The 17,713-nt window shown below is 51.3% G+C and overlaps 7 protein-coding genes across 7 annotated transcripts; 4 read left to right on the top strand and 3 right to left on the bottom strand.

Moving 5' to 3' along the window:
• Positions 1 to 1,853: 1,853 nt before the first annotated feature.
• M436DRAFT_45571 (uncharacterized protein) lies at positions 1,854 to 4,660 on the top strand (the record flags this gene model as incomplete). Its single annotated transcript, XM_013572603.1, has 5 exons — positions 1,854 to 1,890; positions 2,174 to 2,294; positions 2,347 to 2,387; positions 2,440 to 2,872; positions 2,923 to 4,660. 5 exons carry the CDS (start codon positions 1,854 to 1,856, stop codon positions 4,658 to 4,660), a joined length of 2,370 nt encoding a protein of 789 aa, XP_013428057.1.
• A 1,511-nt stretch (positions 4,661 to 6,171) lies between these two features.
• Positions 6,172 to 7,973, top strand: M436DRAFT_44528 (major facilitator superfamily transporter; the record flags this gene model as incomplete). Its single annotated transcript, XM_013572410.1, has 5 exons — positions 6,172 to 6,396; positions 6,460 to 6,792; positions 6,855 to 6,899; positions 6,959 to 7,566; positions 7,625 to 7,973. 5 exons carry the CDS (start codon positions 6,172 to 6,174, stop codon positions 7,971 to 7,973), a joined length of 1,560 nt encoding a protein of 519 aa, XP_013427864.1.
• Positions 7,974 to 8,353: 380 nt separating this feature from the next.
• M436DRAFT_45302 (uncharacterized protein) lies at positions 8,354 to 8,680 on the bottom strand (the record flags this gene model as incomplete). Its single annotated transcript, XM_013572556.1, has 1 exon — positions 8,354 to 8,680. A coding segment is annotated over one exon (327 nt), but the record flags the coding sequence as incomplete, so codon positions are not given.
• Positions 8,681 to 8,866: 186 nt separating this feature from the next.
• M436DRAFT_45749 (uncharacterized protein) lies at positions 8,867 to 10,033 on the bottom strand (the record flags this gene model as incomplete). The annotated part of the gene is made up of 1 exon (XM_013572634.1): positions 8,867 to 10,033. One exon carries the CDS (start codon positions 10,031 to 10,033, stop codon positions 8,867 to 8,869), a length of 1,167 nt encoding a protein of 388 aa, XP_013428088.1.
• Positions 10,034 to 10,724: 691 nt separating this feature from the next.
• On the top strand, positions 10,725 to 13,187 carry M436DRAFT_44525 (RabGAP/TBC; the record flags this gene model as incomplete). The annotated part of the gene is made up of 5 exons (XM_013572409.1): positions 10,725 to 10,859; positions 10,911 to 11,072; positions 11,139 to 11,674; positions 11,725 to 11,867; positions 11,923 to 13,187. 5 exons carry the CDS (start codon positions 10,725 to 10,727, stop codon positions 13,185 to 13,187), a joined length of 2,241 nt encoding a protein of 746 aa, XP_013427863.1.
• A 170-nt stretch (positions 13,188 to 13,357) lies between these two features.
• On the bottom strand, positions 13,358 to 14,422 carry M436DRAFT_81328 (DUF1295-domain-containing protein; the record flags this gene model as incomplete). Its single annotated transcript, XM_013572836.1, has 1 exon — positions 13,358 to 14,422. One exon carries the CDS (start codon positions 14,420 to 14,422, stop codon positions 13,358 to 13,360), a length of 1,065 nt encoding a protein of 354 aa, XP_013428290.1.
• A 298-nt stretch (positions 14,423 to 14,720) lies between these two features.
• M436DRAFT_44873 (DNA topoisomerase) lies at positions 14,721 to 17,011 on the top strand (the record flags this gene model as incomplete). Its single annotated transcript, XM_013572477.1, has 5 exons — positions 14,721 to 14,807; positions 14,867 to 15,900; positions 15,951 to 16,734; positions 16,787 to 16,912; positions 16,970 to 17,011. 5 exons carry the CDS (start codon positions 14,721 to 14,723, stop codon positions 17,009 to 17,011), a joined length of 2,073 nt encoding a protein of 690 aa, XP_013427931.1.
• Between the last annotated feature and the right edge of the window lie 702 nt (positions 17,012 to 17,713).

The raw sequence follows: 17,713 nt of genomic DNA, 5'->3' as shown, positions 1-17,713 counted from the left end.
ATCAAGGAACAATCTCCGTAGAGCAGCCAATGATCAGCCTTCTGCGTCTCCGGGACTTAGAGACCCCAGCGATCTAGGTCCGGAGGGCTGAGAGACCATAAGAAGTACACTGCAACTCGATAAAATGTTCTTTTCAGCCTATGTAGGGTATCCTATACATCAGATGAATACTGCACACACTCCATGCAATTGCGCGATAAGGGCTGCAGCGAACCAAAGGTGTCACCAAGTATAAGAGCCGTGAACTATACAGCAGGGACAGAAAGATCAGCGCTCTTCATCTCAAGAAGGTGACACTTGTATGCCAGGAGGCAGCTCTTTGTAGCTGTCATAACAGAGAAGAGATAATCTGTATTCGAGTCCCGATCGCACAAACCCCGATCTCCGAGTCAGCACGTAGATGGTGTAGGTTGAGCTCAGCCTTCACTATGAACGTCCGTAGTACGTGCATAGGACGCGCTACTGTTTCGGCCTTTGGCATGGTACAAGTATCGTCAGCATCATACCGTCGGATTGTCTGATGATCTTTGCATCTTGTGTTTGAGAAGATGAACTAGACTGACATCTTTTCTTGCTATCGCGAGACTATGGAAACATATCTTTTGTCAACTGCTCTTAGAAGATTCGACCTACTCCGTATACCGGACAGTTATGTTCTGATGGCAGGGCTAGCTGTTCTTGTCCTTGCCCAGAGTGATGATCTGCAGATAGGATGTTCGACGTTCTCTACTATCGACTGGGGGCCTTGGTGATTGACGAGAGATTCGCCTTGCAGGGGTTGGGAAATTGTGTGTGTGTGTGGCAGCCTTCAACGTGGGGTCGAGATAGCTGGAGGGAAGAGCGCAACAATCATGGCCCAGAGACAGATAGTTGCAGTCTTGCCAACAGCCAGGAAACTAGTATTGACAAGGCTTCGATCAAACACAGTAGAGAAAGCATTACGATGACTAGCTGCTTGTATATGCGACAGTTAGGGAGAGCGAAACACCATCCCTGCGGTCAATGAGAACAAAAACCAGGCACTGGCGTGAGAACCGAGACAAGCATGAATCCACGCCACGCCGCGCCGCTGCCGTCGAAAGGTTCAAGCCGTGCACGTAGCCGGTCGAGTCGTTGTCTCGCGCCTAGCTAGGCCCAGAGTAGCAAGGACTGCCCGGAATCCGGAGGGTTTTTTTTTCTTGCTCGACGGCAATGAGATTTACCGTAGTGGTTGCGAACGGGTTTGGCAGCAGAAGCTGCGAGGACAGGCAGGCGGCGCTGACGATGGCGATGACGCCGCAACAATCATGCCAGGAATACGAGAAGCGCTTGACGTCGCAGACAGCATGCTTTATGATGGTCTAAGCAGGTCTGCCAAACAAAGAGATTAAGCACTGTAATTGGGCGTCGAGGATCCATCAAGAACTATTGCTTGTTGTATTATCTGGTAGTCGCGCGGGCTGTCCTGGCGCATTGAGTGGAAGCGAATCAAACCAAGACTTTGATCGCACTCCTTCTCACCCATCCGGACGGAGCGCTTGCGCCGACAGTCAACGACAGCTTCTCCTCATCTTCCGTCTCCGTCCTCACCCTCGCCTTCCTTGTCTTTCAGAAATTCGTCCTTGGGTTTGCACATCGCGCACACTGGCTTGACCTCTCACGCTCGTTTCCTGTCCACCCCTTTCCTCCCTTTATATACCGCTTGCAAGCCAAAACACGCGCGCGTGCACTTCCACCGTTTGGCCGCGTTCCTTGGAAATTGTGACGCTTGGATTCGCTGTTGCTTCGGTCCTCGACACATATCACGACTCTTTTGTCCTCAGCCACCGCCCTCTCGCGTCCTAACATCTCTCGCGCTTTGAGCGTATCGCATCATGGCGCCCACAGTCCCTAGATTGCGCATCCTGTCAGGTCAGTAGTCCCGTACACCGTTCCTAACACCATCCTTGCCCTTCCACGCTGCGCCATTGGGACCAGGTCCACTTTTCTAGCTCATGCAAATATCCATCACTGCCCGTCCCAGCCGCTCTGCTGCTAATCGCACTTGCTCTGTCCTGGCGTGCTGCTATCATATGCACACAGAGCATTGCTATCCTCACAACTTCTCCCCTTCCCTCCTCCGACACAAGCCGCCAATTCATCATGGCTGTCGAGCAAGCCCATCCAAGGCAACAGCTTACTAACATACTCGTAGTCGGCGGAAATGCCGTCTCTGCCTTCATGTCATGGAGACTCTCGGCGACCAACGCATGCGATGTCACTCTCGTCTGGAAGAACGGCTTTGAGAATGTGTCGCAGTACGGCCTCTCGTTCAAGTAAGCCAATGCTGTTCGCTGCTCCCTCTCCTTCACCGCTGACCTCCTCTAGATCCGCTACTTTCGGAAATGAGAGATTCAAGCCCAGACAAGGTCAGTCAATGTGCTCGTCACCAAACTGCCTAAGTGCTAACCTGGCCTGCAGTCGTCCGTACACCTGAAGAAGCAGCAAAATCGTCAAGAGCACCGTACGACTACGTCCTTTTGTGCGTCAAGGCCCTCCCTGACGTGTACGACATTGCGTCCATCATCGAGTCGGTCGTCGCTCCTCAGCACACATGCATCTTGATCAACACAACACACTCCCTCGGCGTCGAGTCATATCTCGAGCAACGATTCCCTACAAACGTCGTATTGTCTCTTGTGGCCGGTGCCGAGCTCTCACAGATCGGCGCGAGTGAGTTTGAGCACAAGGGTTCAGCTGAGATTTGGGTCGGGCCTGCCAACAAGAACCCCTCGATTCCTGCATCGATACAGTCAGATATGGCTGAAGCATTGGCCATGACCTTGAGCTCCGGCCAAGTTGACTGCAAAGTGTCGACTAACATCAGACAGCAACAGTACGAGCGCATGATTGGGTAAGTCTCCATCCTCATCCCGTTGACCAGCTCTGACTGATTTCTTGCAGTCCCATCACTTTCCACCCTGCCAGTGTCTTGTTTGAAACGCCCAACCACGCCGAGCTTCTGGAGAAGACAGGTGCTCGTGCCATGATCACCGGCATCATCGACGAGCTCCTCGTTCTTGCACAAACCCAAGGTTGCGTTTTCCCTGAGAACTTCCACGAGCAGACCATGGAAGCCATGATCCAGCCCACCGCTACCCCCAGTACCATGTACCAAGATTTCACCGCCCGCAGACCTCTCGAAATCGAGACATTCCTCGGCGCTCCCATCAAACTTGCCCAAGACATGGGTGTTTCCGTTCCTCGCATCGAGACGCTGTACGCTCTTCTTCACAACGCCAACACATTGAACCAATCCCGCCCACCTCCTGCAGCTGCAATCTCACCACCAAACCCTGCACAAACTCCTCGCGTGGGCTCCGGCCCAAATATGGGTCCTGGCCCTAATCAGCGTGGCCCAATGAACGGTCCGATGAATGGTCCGATGAACGGCGCTATGCCTGGCCATCCCGGTAGACCTGGAATGATGAGACCTGGAAGCAGAGCCCCCTCCATGACTGGTGGCCCACCTCCTCAAATGCGCAGAGGTCCATCGATGAACAACGGCTTCGGCCCATCCATGAGAATGAATGGAAACGGTCACCGTGGCCCTCCTCAGCAGCCAACACGGCGCCCATCCCTTGAAGACAACGAACTCGAGGAGTTCAGTCACCTGATGCTTTACGACAACTTGCCAGAGGGCGCTTTGCCCGAAGGCGCAATTCCAAACGGTGCCGGTCCTGGAGGCGAGATGGGCATGCGCGAGAGAGAATTCGCCCTGCGTCAAAGAGAGCTAGCTCTAAGAGAGCAAGAGTTCAGCATGAGACGTCGTATGCCTCCTCCTCCTGCCTCTCACGCTGGAGGCTTCGATGATGACGATGAGGACGGCGAAGACTACTTTGACCCCATGGCCGCAGGAAGAAACGTCCCCATGATTGATCCTGACAATTTCGACATGATGAGCGTCACCTCGAAACGTGCACGCAAGGCGCCCCCACCTTCCGCTAACCAGCTCCGCAACAACCCGGAGATGGGTGGTCACCAAATGAGAGGAGGAGGTGGCGGCAGAGGCATGTTCGGAAGGCCTAAGGTGCAGAACCGAACCAGTGCTAGACTCATGTCCGAAATTCCCAACCTTCATGACAACCTCATGGGCAACCCATTGCTAGGCTACTCGTCAGACAGATACGGAGGTGTTGATCGTCACAACCTTGGTCAGGAATCGAGAACCAACTCACTTACTGCAGAACGCCTGAACGAGCTTTCACGAGGCGGACCTCCGGGACAAGGCCCTTACCCCGGCCCAATGCCACCCCAGATGGGCCGACGTGCCAGCAACTCCCCTGGACACCCTCTAGGACCTCCAAGAGGACCTCCTGGCCAACGTCCTTACCCACCAAATGGACAAAACGGATACCCGCCCCACATGAACGGCCGACCTTCTCCTCCAGGCGCTATGGGCTCGCCAATGCAACGCCCGATGGGCCAGCAAGGCCAAGTGCCACAGCATGTTGAACAGCAGAACGGGGTGAGCCATCTCTATCCGCCCAAAAGCGGCCCTCAAGAACGCAGTCTGACAGGTTCCGCGAGCGCTAGCGCGGGGAGTGGTGACAGTAACCACTCGGTGCCCCTTGATTCCGACCCTTCGGCCCACAGCAGCTCCAGCAGTCTAGGACCTCGCCCGCCTCAAGGCTTCCGATAGTCCACTGGAGTCACGACAGGGCTTCATCTTGCCGATGCGGAGGACTCTGCGTAACAGCTCACCTAGCTTATACGTGTTGATACTCTATCCAGCCTGACGAACAGCACAATCAATCATCCCTCTTCTCACCTTCTCACCTGACTGCATTACTCGATACGCAACATATACGCTCTTTTTGTCGACTCGCGAATCAACAATGATTAACCTGGATCCTTCATTCCCTAGGCTTATACGACATGAGTTCTCATAGACGGCGGCTACTGTGGACACTGGCGCATCTCTTATCGGTTTCTGAACGCCTCGCACGTACATATTTCAAAATTCAGCATTGGCATGCTGCGTTGGACCTTCAGGAAACGGTCCCCAACAGGCTCTGTTATGCCAGAGCGACTAGATGGATTGGCTTTCGCCTTTCTTCTGGTCTTTTCAAGTCATCTTCATCGCGTCAATGCATTTTCCTTTGTCTTTTAATTTCCTCATCTGCGTTGAACGACCATCATCCTGGAGAGGGAGGGAGGAACAGTCTCTTTTGGCCACTTTCTTGCCCAACAGAGACCAAGGTTGGACGGGAGCGCCATGTAATATCTTCATTATTTTCGCACAGAGGCGCGAGGGACGAAAAATAGTATGTCTTTTTGTTTCGTTCCACATCGAGTTGTGTATGTGGTTCAACGGACTTTCACTGCCATTTTTTGCAATCATTCTCAATGAACGTGGCACGCGTGTCACTCTGTTATCAATTCTACGAGATCGATTTTGACCATGTTTCATTCTTTCCATACGGTCCTTCTTGTACACAAGATATCCACTGACTCAGGCGAGCTCTACTCGTTTCGTGCATTAATCTTCCCGCGCCTTACCAAGCATGCTTTCCTTGGCCTCTGCCTTTTGCTAACTCTGCAACGACAGCTCTTGTCAGATTTGAGTGGCGCATGGTCGCTTGTGTATAACATGACTATGCTACTTGACGCTTGCCTGACCCCTCGACAAGGATCAAGAGCTTGAATCGTTGAAAACTAGTTCGGTAAGGATTGTGCATACCAGCGACATCGCCAATATTTGCAGCTATGATATGGCTTGCCAAGTCTGACCGGGTGCAGATGATGATCAGAGCGTTTTATCAGATCAGCGCGCCGCTTTATCAGATCGGTGCTTTTCTGGCGAGCATACGAGAAAGACCCTCTTGTCTTGCTGTGAGTGGACGCTTCACAACGACATGTTCCGACTTTTCGCGCATTTCTCATGTCACTTCCAGCTCAACACTCCCTGCCAAGTAGAAATAGTGGCACGATGTGGTACAAAGTAGCCGAGCAAGGATATGATATAAGTATCCGAGTCTGCACTTCCGTATATCTATATTTCCCAGGTAGGCCTTTGTTGCACCGGCAGTTTTTCTGTTACAAGCTCTACGTGACGGTTGAGTCGAAATTTCTACCATGCCTCTCCCTCACTTCGTGGAAGCCTTGGGACAAGAGAAAAAGCAATCGACTATTGTCCAGGACCAGGAAATTATGGATCGATCAACTCTCTCGAAGAATGAGCAGGACAAGGAAGCTCAGACTGCAACTACAGTACTCGACAACTCATCTGTCAATTCTTCTCAAGATAGTCCGAACAACACACATCCCCCGGTACCGCTGCAGATGAAGCTACTCAGTGTACTGCTAGTCTCTTGCATTGGCTTTGGATCTCAATGGAGCAGCGGTGTAAGCTCTGCCATGAAATCTACCATGAAGGTATGAATCACCTCCCTATCCACCATCACCTGGAAAGACACAAAAGAGACCAACATACAACAGAAGCAAATGCACATCAATAATACTCAATTCTCCCTGCTCGAAGCCAGCGAAGACTTTATGTCATCAGCTCTGATCCTGCTGACCGGCATTTTCACCGATCGTCTGGGCGGCACTGGATGTATCGTTTACGGCAATATCATCTATACTATTGGGTCCATTCTCATCGCTGGTGCTGCCGAGACGCGCAGTTATAAGTTTATGATTGTCGGCCGAGTAGTCGCTTCGTTCGGAGACATCGCGACACAGGTTGCGCAGTATAAAGTGTTTAGCAGTTGGTTTCCGCCAAATGCTGGGTTCGCGAGTACATTGGGCTTTGAACTTGGGATCAAGAAGGTATGTAGGAGGAAATGTGTAAGTGTGAGTTGTCTGAGGAGAGGTTCACTAATGCTTTTCAGATCGGTGGATTTGTTGGAAAGTCGACTGCGAATATCATCGCAAAGGTAGGAGCAATCTCCGACCCTACTGAAGAAGCATGAGAAACTGATTGAGAGTCAAACAGAACTGCGGCTTCTCAAGTGTCTTCTGGACAATGGTCGGCATGAACCTCTTCACCAACGTCGCCACCATCTGCCTCTTCTTCCTAGTCCGCTTCTGCTCGTCTCGATACTCCTCCATCGCCGACCCAGCCACCGGCGAAAAACTTACCGAAAAGAACAAGTCCCTCGACTTCAAAAAAGTGGTGCAAATGCCCTGGCCATTCTGGTGCATCATGGCATTCACACTCTTCCAAACCACCACAGCCAACGTGTTCTCTCAGAATGCGACGGAACTTGCTGAGCAGCGCTTCAATACTGATTCCATCACCGCAGGATGGTACACGGCTATCTTGCAATATGCCGGCTTCTTTTTTGTGCCTCTGCTGGGCGTGTTTATCGATGTGTTTGGTAAGAGAGTTACGGCTATGGTGGTTTGTGGCGGTGGATGCTTTCTTTCCATGGCACTGGTTTGCTGGGCACCATCTGTCAAGGGTACGGCGGCTGCGTTTGGAATATATGCGTTTGCGTTTTCGCTGGGACCTACCGTTATTATTGATTCCATCAGGACGTCGATGTGGCATCAAGGGGCTTTTGGCACGGCATATGGGATCAAGGTTACTATCAACAATGCGTAAGATTTTTTTGCAGAGATTCAAGGATCAAAAAAGCAAAGCTGACGAAAGATATAGTATGTCGGTCATCATACGCATTCTTACCGGCGTGATCCAAGACGCAGACGATAACGCATACACTCGCGTTGTCCGCGTGTACGCCTTCTTTGGATGCGCGTCCCTTGCTGTCTCACTCGTTGTTCTTGCTCTTTCCATCTACAGCCCTGATCTGGGTCGCTTGCAATGGAGTCGCAAGAAGAGGCTCGCACAGGGGATGTTCATCCAGGAACGCTTGCGGAGATTCGAGACGTTGATGAAGGAGAGAAATAAAAGGATCTCGGTGGTCTGTTTTGGATGTACTATGTTACTCATGCTTGGAGGTTGGAGTGCTTACTTCTGGGGCGTGGCTACTGGAAACAACAAGTAGTTAATCATGATTTAGGAAGAGGGAAAGTGGAAGAGACAGAGTTGATGCAAGATCGAGTACAGCAAGAGGTACTAGCCGTGGTTCATCTCACAATATAAGAGTGGTTCATCAAAGTATGATAAACAGCCGAAGATGCATAGCAAATGGTCGCCGTCAGCATGAAGCATGAGAAAGCCACAAAATCAGTGCTAGTGGCTCTAGAATAGTTGGCAGATGTTGTGGAGCTACCGCCAACTGGCGAGTCTGATATGGGCCGGTGACCGCGAATGACCCATTTATTTTTGTCGTCTTAGAACCATTGCGGCATCTCATCGAACGAGAGGAGCGTTGGGCGACCTGCCACCTCTAACCTCGATCCAGATGCGTCGTCTTCCGTTCTCTTACGCACCTCTGGCTCCTTGAGCAAAATTCGGAGACGAGGAGCCGACGCCATCTGGATGTCTGAAGGCCGGAAATTGGGAGTGGGTAAGATAGGAATGAAACACAAGCGTTGCCTCTTTGCTTCGATATTCTTTTGCTTGTGATGTTGCAGTATTTATCAGTGTATAATAACTAAAAGATCGACAACTTAAGCACATGCGGCCACAGTCAGCTGGAAACTGGGCATCCCGTCCGCTCTGCCATACATAAGCAGTTGAACGGCAGATTAGTACTACGGTGGATGACCACGTGGGAATCCCTGCTGCTGTATGTTTTGCATGTGTTTTCTTCGTCGGGGAGAAGGTCCAGATGTTCTGTGGTGCCTCCCGGAAGAGAAACAAGTGATTGGCTCGAGTCTGATATTTTGGCCAATTTAATCGTATTTTACTTGACCACGGATTCTTCTACATCGTTTTTCTGCATCATTGCTGTAGATCCCATAGCGATGCTTGTTTGGTGTGCATTCCCATTCTTCACCTCGACATCAGTCTAGTCTTGAACAGCTCCCAGAACCTCAGGCACGACCGATGCATATTCGTCCCCTCGACCCAAAACTCTCCAAAACTGTCCTCGACTGCCACGTCCACCTTAGCCACCCTCTCTTCTCTCTTCAAGCCACACAACGCACAAGCCTGCGTGCTCGTGATCGCACCTTCAGATGCTTTAGCCACCCGCACAGGAAGCGCATCACCCAAGTCCGGTACGGTGAGTTTGATTCCATGCACTGAAGCACCGGTGACTGCAGTTTTCAATCTACCTGCTTGTTCGCGCCATGCAGACAACACGACTTGGACTTCGGTATCTTCGCGGCCGGCTTCAGATTTATCGAGGCCAGCGAGTTTCATGCCGCCGCTGCGGCCGGAGGTTGCGGGGCCAATGCTCATGCTTTGAGCGAGATGTTTGTCGCGCTTCCAGCGAGACTTGCGGCCGGCGATTATGTGGCCAAGCACGTGGGTGAGGGTGATGTAGCTGGCGAGAAAGGATTTTGTTGTTGCTAATGAGAGGAAGTGGGATTTTTGGGTGGAGGAAAGGGTGCTCAAGGGGTGTAGAAATTGGAGAGCTAGGGAAGTCAAGACGGGGCCAAAGATCGACAGGAGGACTGAAGGGGGTGGGATGTTGGAGGGAGCTACGCCTGTGGTTGTAGGAAGGGTTGTGAGATCGCCTAGGACGTTTTCTGGTAGTTTAATCTGTGGAGTTTGTTCTGGAGGGGTTGTTTGTGGTAATTGCTTCGTTGGCTGTGGGGGCTGTGAAATTTCGAAGTCATCCCATGCATCGTCATTTGAGTGCATGGATTCCTGGCGAGGCACGGCAGCCGGGCGTGTGACTGGAGGTTTGCGTGTCGGGAGTTTTGGCTTTGTTGCGCTTGCCGGCGCTGGTCGTGGTGTTGGTTTACTCGTCGTCTTCACTGGGTCGTCAAAGCCTAACAGATCTACAGCAGATGAAGTCACAGGTGCTGATGATGGGTTGACTTTTTTCGGTTGCACTGATGAAGGCTTCGGCGGTTTGCTGCTGACAACAGGCGTCTCACTAGTCTCGAAATCTCCAAAATCATCCTCATCGCCCCACGAACCCACGACGTCTGCATCTTCGAACTCGTCATATTCATCTGCATCAAACAGAATGTCTGCGAATCCTGCCATGGGATGGTTGCTTGGCAATTGGCTGGCCTTGGTTGCTTTCTTTAGAATGACTGGAGGACCAGAGCTCTTCTTCGCTGGTGGTGGGGCAGGTTTCGAAACAGTTTTGGGCTCGGGCTTCGGGACTGGTTTAGGGGTAGGTTTAATATCTTTTGCAGGTGGTGTTGGGGGCTTGTTCTGAGTTGTTTGATGACTCTGCTGTGATTGTGTTTCCGGCTCCTCGAAATCCCCAAAATCATCATCGTCGTCGTCCCATGGAGTTTCCTCCTGATTCATTGCTGGGGCGTTGATTAGTTGTGTCTGATATGTACCTGAAGGGTAACCTGGCTGCAACCAAGAAGGTTGTGTTTGAGTCGTGGTATAGTTCTGAACGGGAGTGTCCTTGACGGTGAAGTCACCAAATTCGGCTAAGATATCCTGAGACATGATGAACAAGTCTGTTAATTCACTGATCGACAGAACACCTCGGCGACTATCCCTCACTCAATCGCTCCTTCCGGGGTTGAACGAGTGTTGTTTTGATGTTCTTTGCGGAGGACTCGGGAGTGCCTCGTAGTTGATCGGCGTTTGTCCATCTCGAAATGTTTGCCTTGTTTGCTCGTGACGTCGGTCAATCATCAACGGTCATGCCTGACTTGGTCACTCTGTCTGTAAACAACCATACCAAGGTTGCTGAGATAATTGTTTCTAGATCATGCGATCCCTCGTTGAAGCAAGAGAGGCCTGGCAAAGCCTGCAAGCATACGAATCTCTGACAGCACTCAAGAAAGCCATTCATCACGAGAATGAGCCTGACTCATTGACCAAGTCTAGATCACTTCTGTGGAAGGTCAGGATTATTATGTATGTTGGGGATCTCTCAAACTGATAGCTCGAGCAGATATTTCTCTTGTTCGAAGGACTCGATCATTCAGAATGGCTACAGCGATCAGCAGATTCGCGTTCAGCATATGCGTCAGTGCGCTCACATTTGCTACGAGGACTTGAACATCCAGAAGAGGTCCTGGGCTCGAATCTAGACCCACTGAGTGAAGATTCCGAGGTATACTATAACACCGATCATGAATACAAAACGTTTCCATCTCACTGATAGCTAAGTCTTGAAAAGTCTCCCTGGGCAGTCCTACGTCAAGATGAGGCATTGCGGGCCGAAATCATGCAAGATGTGGACCGATGCATGCCCGACAACATATACTTCCGCCAACCGCAAACGCAGACTATGCTGTTGGATGTCCTGTTTGTCTTTTGCAAACTGAACCCGGATGTGGGATACAGGCAGGGTATGCACGAGTTGCTAGCTCCTATACTGTGGGTCGTAGAGAAAGATGCCGTGTCGAGTAAAGCCACAGACGACTCTAGCTCAGAAGACAAAATGTTGTGTCATGTCTTTGACGCTGACTTTGTCGAGCATGACACTTTTACCTTGTTTGGTATTGTCATGCAAGGAGCAAAGTCTTTCTACGAGCAAGCAGCACATGCTGCGCCGTCGAAGCTTACTACCACTCCATCAAGACCTGCAGCAACGCTTGAGAATCCAATTCTCACTCGGATACACAGGATTTTTGATGAGTTCCTGCCTCATGTGGATCCAACACTTGCGCAGCATCTGCAGGAGATTGATGTGATACCACAAGTTTTCCTGATGTCGGTCACCAATTAACAAACGCAATAGAACCTCGGCTGATGATCTACAGGCGATGGATCCGACTGTTGTTTGGTCGAGAATTTGGTTTCGATGAGGTCTTGAGCATGTGGGATGCCATCTTTGCTGATGACCCAAGCCTCGAGATTGTCGATCTCATTTGCTTGAATATGCTGTTGAGATTGCATTGGGACTGTAAGCAGTTACACCTCAGCTGAATGCATTGTGTGACGAAGCTGACTGATGGCAGTAATGGATGCCGACTACAATACGGCACTGACCCTTCTGCTAAGATATCCCGCTCTAGAAGATGGAAAATCACCACAGGAATTCGTGACAAACGCTGTATACCTCAGAAACAACTTCACCCACGCAGGCGCCAGCACACTAGTCGAGAAATACTCAGGAAGACCTCTACCAGAGCCTACAGAAACGCCCACCACTACACTCCAACCCTCCATGCCAGGAAGTCTGCGAATGCAGCTGCCAGGCCGCGCATCCAGTAACTTTGAAGACATGCTCCAAGGAGCAGCAAAAGGCGTACTCCAACGAGGTGAGAAGTGGGGCATTAACAAGGCCTTTCGCGATGCCATGGATGAAGTACGCAAAGGTGTGCGGGAAATCCAGGCCGCGCAGACGCCTCAGGCGCCTCCGAGACACTCACGCGGGTTATCGAGACAAAGCGGGACGTCGGACAGATCAGCGAATCCGAGTTTGCAACTTACCGTGCTGGAAAAACGCAACGCGGCACTGTCAAAGATGCTCAAGAAAGCCATCGATGACCTGTGGACCTATCATGAGACTGCTGTAGGGGGCAAAGCAGCAGAAGAAGATTCTGTAAAGGGATTGAGTATGGCAATTGCGAAAGTGCAGTTTGTTCAGGTGTATCTCGAAGATGCATCAGTGCCTCTGTCTGTAGAAGAGGACACCGTTGAGACGAGTAAAGAAGAAGTTATCGAGGTCACAGAAGTTCAACCCCAAATCAAGGAGCCGGCAAGTGCCCATAACGACGACAAACCCGCCGCTCAAGAGACAGTGGAGACGACAGACACCAAGGAGGTTGATGCCGCGGAGGATGCAACGAAATCAGTCGAGGTGTCCACTCAACAAGCCAAAGATGCTGCACCAACAAAGACCACGAAAACACCCGACATTCCACTTGATTTTCACACACCAAGACCCACACTGGCGCAATCATCATTCTCTTGGATGCTAGGCCAGTCTCCAGAAACAAGCGCCAGCAGCTTTGCTCAAGCAAAAGGACTGGCACCATCAGATATACGACGCCGAAGTAAAGGCTTCTTGTTCGGCGAAGACGACGATGCGAGAGCAGGAAGCCCAGAAAAGAAGAAAGACAGCAAGAGAGGCAGAGACAGGAAGAAGCAGGTCAAGAAGGAGGTACTGTTTGAGCAAGAGCCTGTCAAGGAGGAATTTGATCTGGGCGCTTTAGAAGAGGAGAAGAAGGCAGGGAAAGAGAAATCAAAGGCCGGAGCTGATGGGATCAAGAGTAAATAAAGAAAACGTTCAATTGAGGTCAAGATTAAATCATGTCTTTTCATTATGCTTCAACTCGTAATATGTTGTGTGGAGAAATGACTGGTGACCTAAGTGAAATATAGTGCTTGGGCCGCGGTAGACCATTGGCGCGATGCAATCGAGCTGGTGTGTGGTCGCTCAAGCTTTCTCTACTTCTTCTTGGGGGCCTTCTTCTGCGCCTCCAAATACGCTCCCCAGCCGGGACCAGTCAGCTTGGGCAAGAACTTGCCGACTCTCTGCTGGTAGATCTTGTACTCTGGGTATTTCTCGGCGCTCAGCTTCTCGGTAAGCCAAGTGCTAGATTGGAAGAGGATCAGGTACGACATGGCACCAAAACCGGTCCAGTTGTACAATGAGTTGGTCTCGAGACAAGACCATTGGTACAATGTGACCCAGACGAGCTGCTCACCCAGGAAGTTGGGGTGTCTCGAGTAGCGGAAAAGTCCAGTAGTGTTGAAGCCTGGCTCGAGGTCCTCGCGAGTCCAACCAGCAGGAACCTTGGCCGTCTTTTGGTAAGCGTGCTTGGCCTTGTGGAAGTTCCACTGGGAGCCGTCGGCAAAGAATTCGAGGACAACGAGGGCCATGAGGACGCGGGCGACGACGACGTCGGTGGTGTTCATGCCCTGGCCAGAAACGCGAGAGGCAAGCATGAGGATGTAGGTGGGAGTGGTGACCATGAAGAGCAGAACACTCTGGGCGATGCAGATGAACAAAACATTGAAGATGAAGAAGAGCGGGCGATTGACCCAGCTGCGTACTGTCTCCCATCGGTAATCCTCGGAGCCGATGCTGTATCCACCTCTGCGCCAGTAGTTGAAGGTCAAGCGCATGGACCACATAACACTAAAGGCCAGTACATTATCAAGTCTCTGAGTAGGGAGGCCATTCATACGAGCCCAGATATCGTAGTGGATGTGGTAGACGGTAGGTAGCAAGCTCCAGCAGCGATCGACCTGCGAGTAGTTTCTGTTGATCTCGGAGACGACCAAGAAGATGGGCGTGATTGCCAGCGAAAAGGCGAAGGCGGAGATCAGGGGGTTGGTGGACAGATACACATGCTTGAGGGCTTGAGTATCAAGGCCTGCTTGTAGAATCTGCTGAGGCAGCGTGTAGAGTTGGTCGATGAAGGGGAGGACCGTCTTGCTGAAGTCTACGGTATCGGCGAGCGTCTTGACGAGAGGCAGCGCCGTGCCAACCGGTGGAGGAAGCAGCATCTTGTGGAATACAGAGAAAAAGAGGTCAATTTGGTGTGATTGAAAGATGTAAACGTGGATTCGACACGCGAAGGAAGCTCAAAGCAACAAGCCAGGAAACAACGATCATCGACTCGTCATCGCCAAGTATCGCAAAAGGGTCCTCTGCACGCTCGGACCGTGCCGCTCCATCATCTTGTCCCGATTAGGCAGCCTCGCGTCTTCCGCCTTCCGTACGCGTTAGGACTTTTTGCTGCAACTCGGCGACTCGACCATCGAGCAACACAATGGTCTAAATCGGTCAAAAGTGCCCGCAGAGATGGTGACCAAAGTCCTCTGTGTGGCAGAGAAGCCCTCAATCGCCAAAGCTGTGGCTGGCCATCTTTCAGGCGGCTCACATCGAGTTGTAAGCTTTACCCATTCCGCCACTTACAATTCACGCATCCTTACTGATGCACGCTGCAGTCCAACACACGCACGCCATGGCTCAAGAATTACAGCTTTTCCTACAACTTCCCTACTTGGGGTGCCTGTGAAGTAGTCATGACGAGTGTTGCTGGCCATCTACAAAGTACCGACTTCGCAGCTGACTTCAAAAACTGGAGAGGTGTTGATCCAGAGCGCCTTTTCGAAGCCCCTTTGGTAACTTACGTGGAAGATGACAAGAAAGGCATTTCTGCAAACATCGAAACACAGGCTCGCAACGTGAATGTTCTCTTCATCTGGACTGACTGCGATCGAGAAGGCGAGCACATTGGCAGTGAGATCAGAGAAGTGGCTCTCACCAGCAACCCCCGCTTAAGACAACCTGGCAAGGTTGTGCGAGCTCGCTTTTCAAATATCGAAAGAGCCCATATCATACAGGCTGCTCGAAACCCTATTCCGCTTGACGAGAACTCGGCCAATGCGGTTGCTGCCCGAATAGAGCTCGATCTTCGCATCGGTGCCAGTTTCACACGCTGGCAAACCTTGGAAATTTTCGAATATCTGAAGAGCCGAGGCGTGTTTGGACCTGATGAGAAGAAAGTCCTCAGCTACGGAGGCTGTCAATTTCCAACACTCGGTTTCGTTGTGGACAGGTATTTCATGGTCAAGAACTTTGTTCCGGAACCTTACTGGGCAATCAAAGTCACGCACGTTGAGAAGGACATTACTGTCAACTTCCGATGGGCTCGCATCAATCTCTTTGACCGAATGGCCGTGATCATCATCTTTGAGAAATGTCTGACTGCCAAACACGCCAAAGTCATCAAAGTACAAACCAAGCCTGCCAGTAAGTGGAAGCCGTTGCCGCTCACGACTGTCGAACTGCAGAAGATGGGCAGCAGGTTCTTGCGTATGGACAGTCAAAGAGTCATGAAAGTTGCAGAGGATCTCTACACTCGAGGGTTCATCAGTTACCCGAGAACCGAAACAGATCAGTTTGACAAAGGAATGGATCTCAGAGCTTTGGTCCAGAAGCAAAGTCAATCACAGGCATGGGGACAATTTGCTCAGGGGTATGATGTCCGTTTAATTCCCAGCATGTACACGTGCTAACAGACTGTAGTCTTCTGAATGGAGGCTTCAATCAGCCAAGACAAGGCCGTAACAACGACAAGGCCCATCCGCCAATTCATCCGGTCAATTTCGTTACACCGAACGCACTCAACAACCAAGATGAGCGCAAGGTATACGAGTTTGTGGTCAGAAGGTTCCTCGCCTGCTGTAGCGAGGATGCCAAAGGCTCTCGCGATGAGGTTGGTATACTATATGGAACCGAGATGTTCAACGCCTCTGGATTGTCAGTGCTTGCAAGGAACTACCTAGACGTTTATCCCTATGACAAGTGGACTAGCACACAACAGCTGCCACAGTTCCAGGTTGGAGAAACGTTTGAACCTACTGAAGCAAGAATGACTGAAGGCAAGACAAGTCCGCCTGGATTTCTGACAGAGCCCGATCTTATTGCGCTCATGGACGCGAATGGCATTGGCACTGATGCTACAATGGCCGAACACATCGCTAGGGTCAAAGAACGTGAGTATGTCATGACACGACCTCGGATCCAGCGAGCACCCGTGGAAGGGGAAGAGGGAAGAGAGGAAGGTGAAGCACCGCCTGTCCAAGAAGACGATGATGACGGTGGAGGTCGAGGCGGAGGCAGAGGACGTGGTCGAGGAAGAGGAAGAGGCGGTAGAGGCGGTCGAGGTGGCGGGGCAGGCGGACGAGGCGGAGGCCAGCAAGGTGGTGTACAGGAGTTCATCCCAACTACCCTCGGCGTAGCCCTTGTCAAAGGCTATGAAGACATGGGATTCGAAATGAACCTGAGCAAGCCCTTCCTCAGGAAAGAAGTAAGTCTGCACCTGTCAAACATCAATGAATTTGACTGATGATTCAAAACAGATGGAGACTAAGATGAAAGAGATATGCGCAGGTACTAAAACCAGGGGTGATGTGGTGCATGAGAGCCTGGACATGTACAGGGATGTCTATATCAGAACCAGACGGGGCATCAACATCCTGAAAGCGGTGAGTAGTATCACGAGAAAAGCAAAGACGAACACATGCTGACGAATGGCGGGACAGTCGGTCGACAGATATGTGCCGGGTGCAGGCGGCAACAGGTGATGAGGAACACCTGCAGAGTACAGTCAAAGAAGCAAGCGCAAGGAACAAGCAACGCCACAAGAGATAGCGAACTGTCCATCGAGGATCGCTTCTGTGAGGTTACAACGAACGTGCTTGCTGCCGACAGAGTGTGCAGTCTTGATAGCCAACAATGGTATCAAGTTTATGAGGCTCTCGCTTTCACACGCTCTAGCATGATGGTTCGGGAAGGTTGGTTTTGCAACCTCGGTCCGCGTGAGGAGTCTCAGCCGGAGGACAAATGTCAACTGCGGGAGCGCAAGACCATGACAAAGATGGTACAAGCGAGGTCAACAGACGGTCGCAGGGCAGGGCGAAAATGTTCCAAGGATAAAGATAGTGTGTGTGGACATGAGACAGAGGGCGCGTGGTGATCCCCGGCTGTTTCTGTTTCTAGACCGTTAGAAGCGTCGTAATAACGTTTGCATCCGGGCGTTGTTTTTGACAAGAGGACCCCCACACGAAAGGGGAAAAGAAGGGTTACAGTTGTTGATGCAGACCGACGTCGACGACAGGTTGCATCTGATACGCAATTCTCCCCTCATTGTTCCTTGACGGGCCTCGTGGAGCACGCATATTAGCACGCATCATCGTTCATCTGGTTGCGGGTATCCGATCAGGCTGACAGGTCTTGCAAGGGCATTTGAGATTCATCCGAGATTTTGACTCTGGACCGCCGCCACT

Source organism: Aureobasidium namibiae (genome assembly GCF_000721765.1).
Source record: "Aureobasidium namibiae CBS 147.97 unplaced genomic scaffold scaffold_7, whole genome shotgun sequence".
NCBI lineage: Eukaryota > Fungi > Ascomycota > Dothideomycetes > Dothideales > Saccotheciaceae > Aureobasidium > Aureobasidium namibiae.
This window is presented reverse-complemented; position numbering and strand designations above follow the sequence as displayed.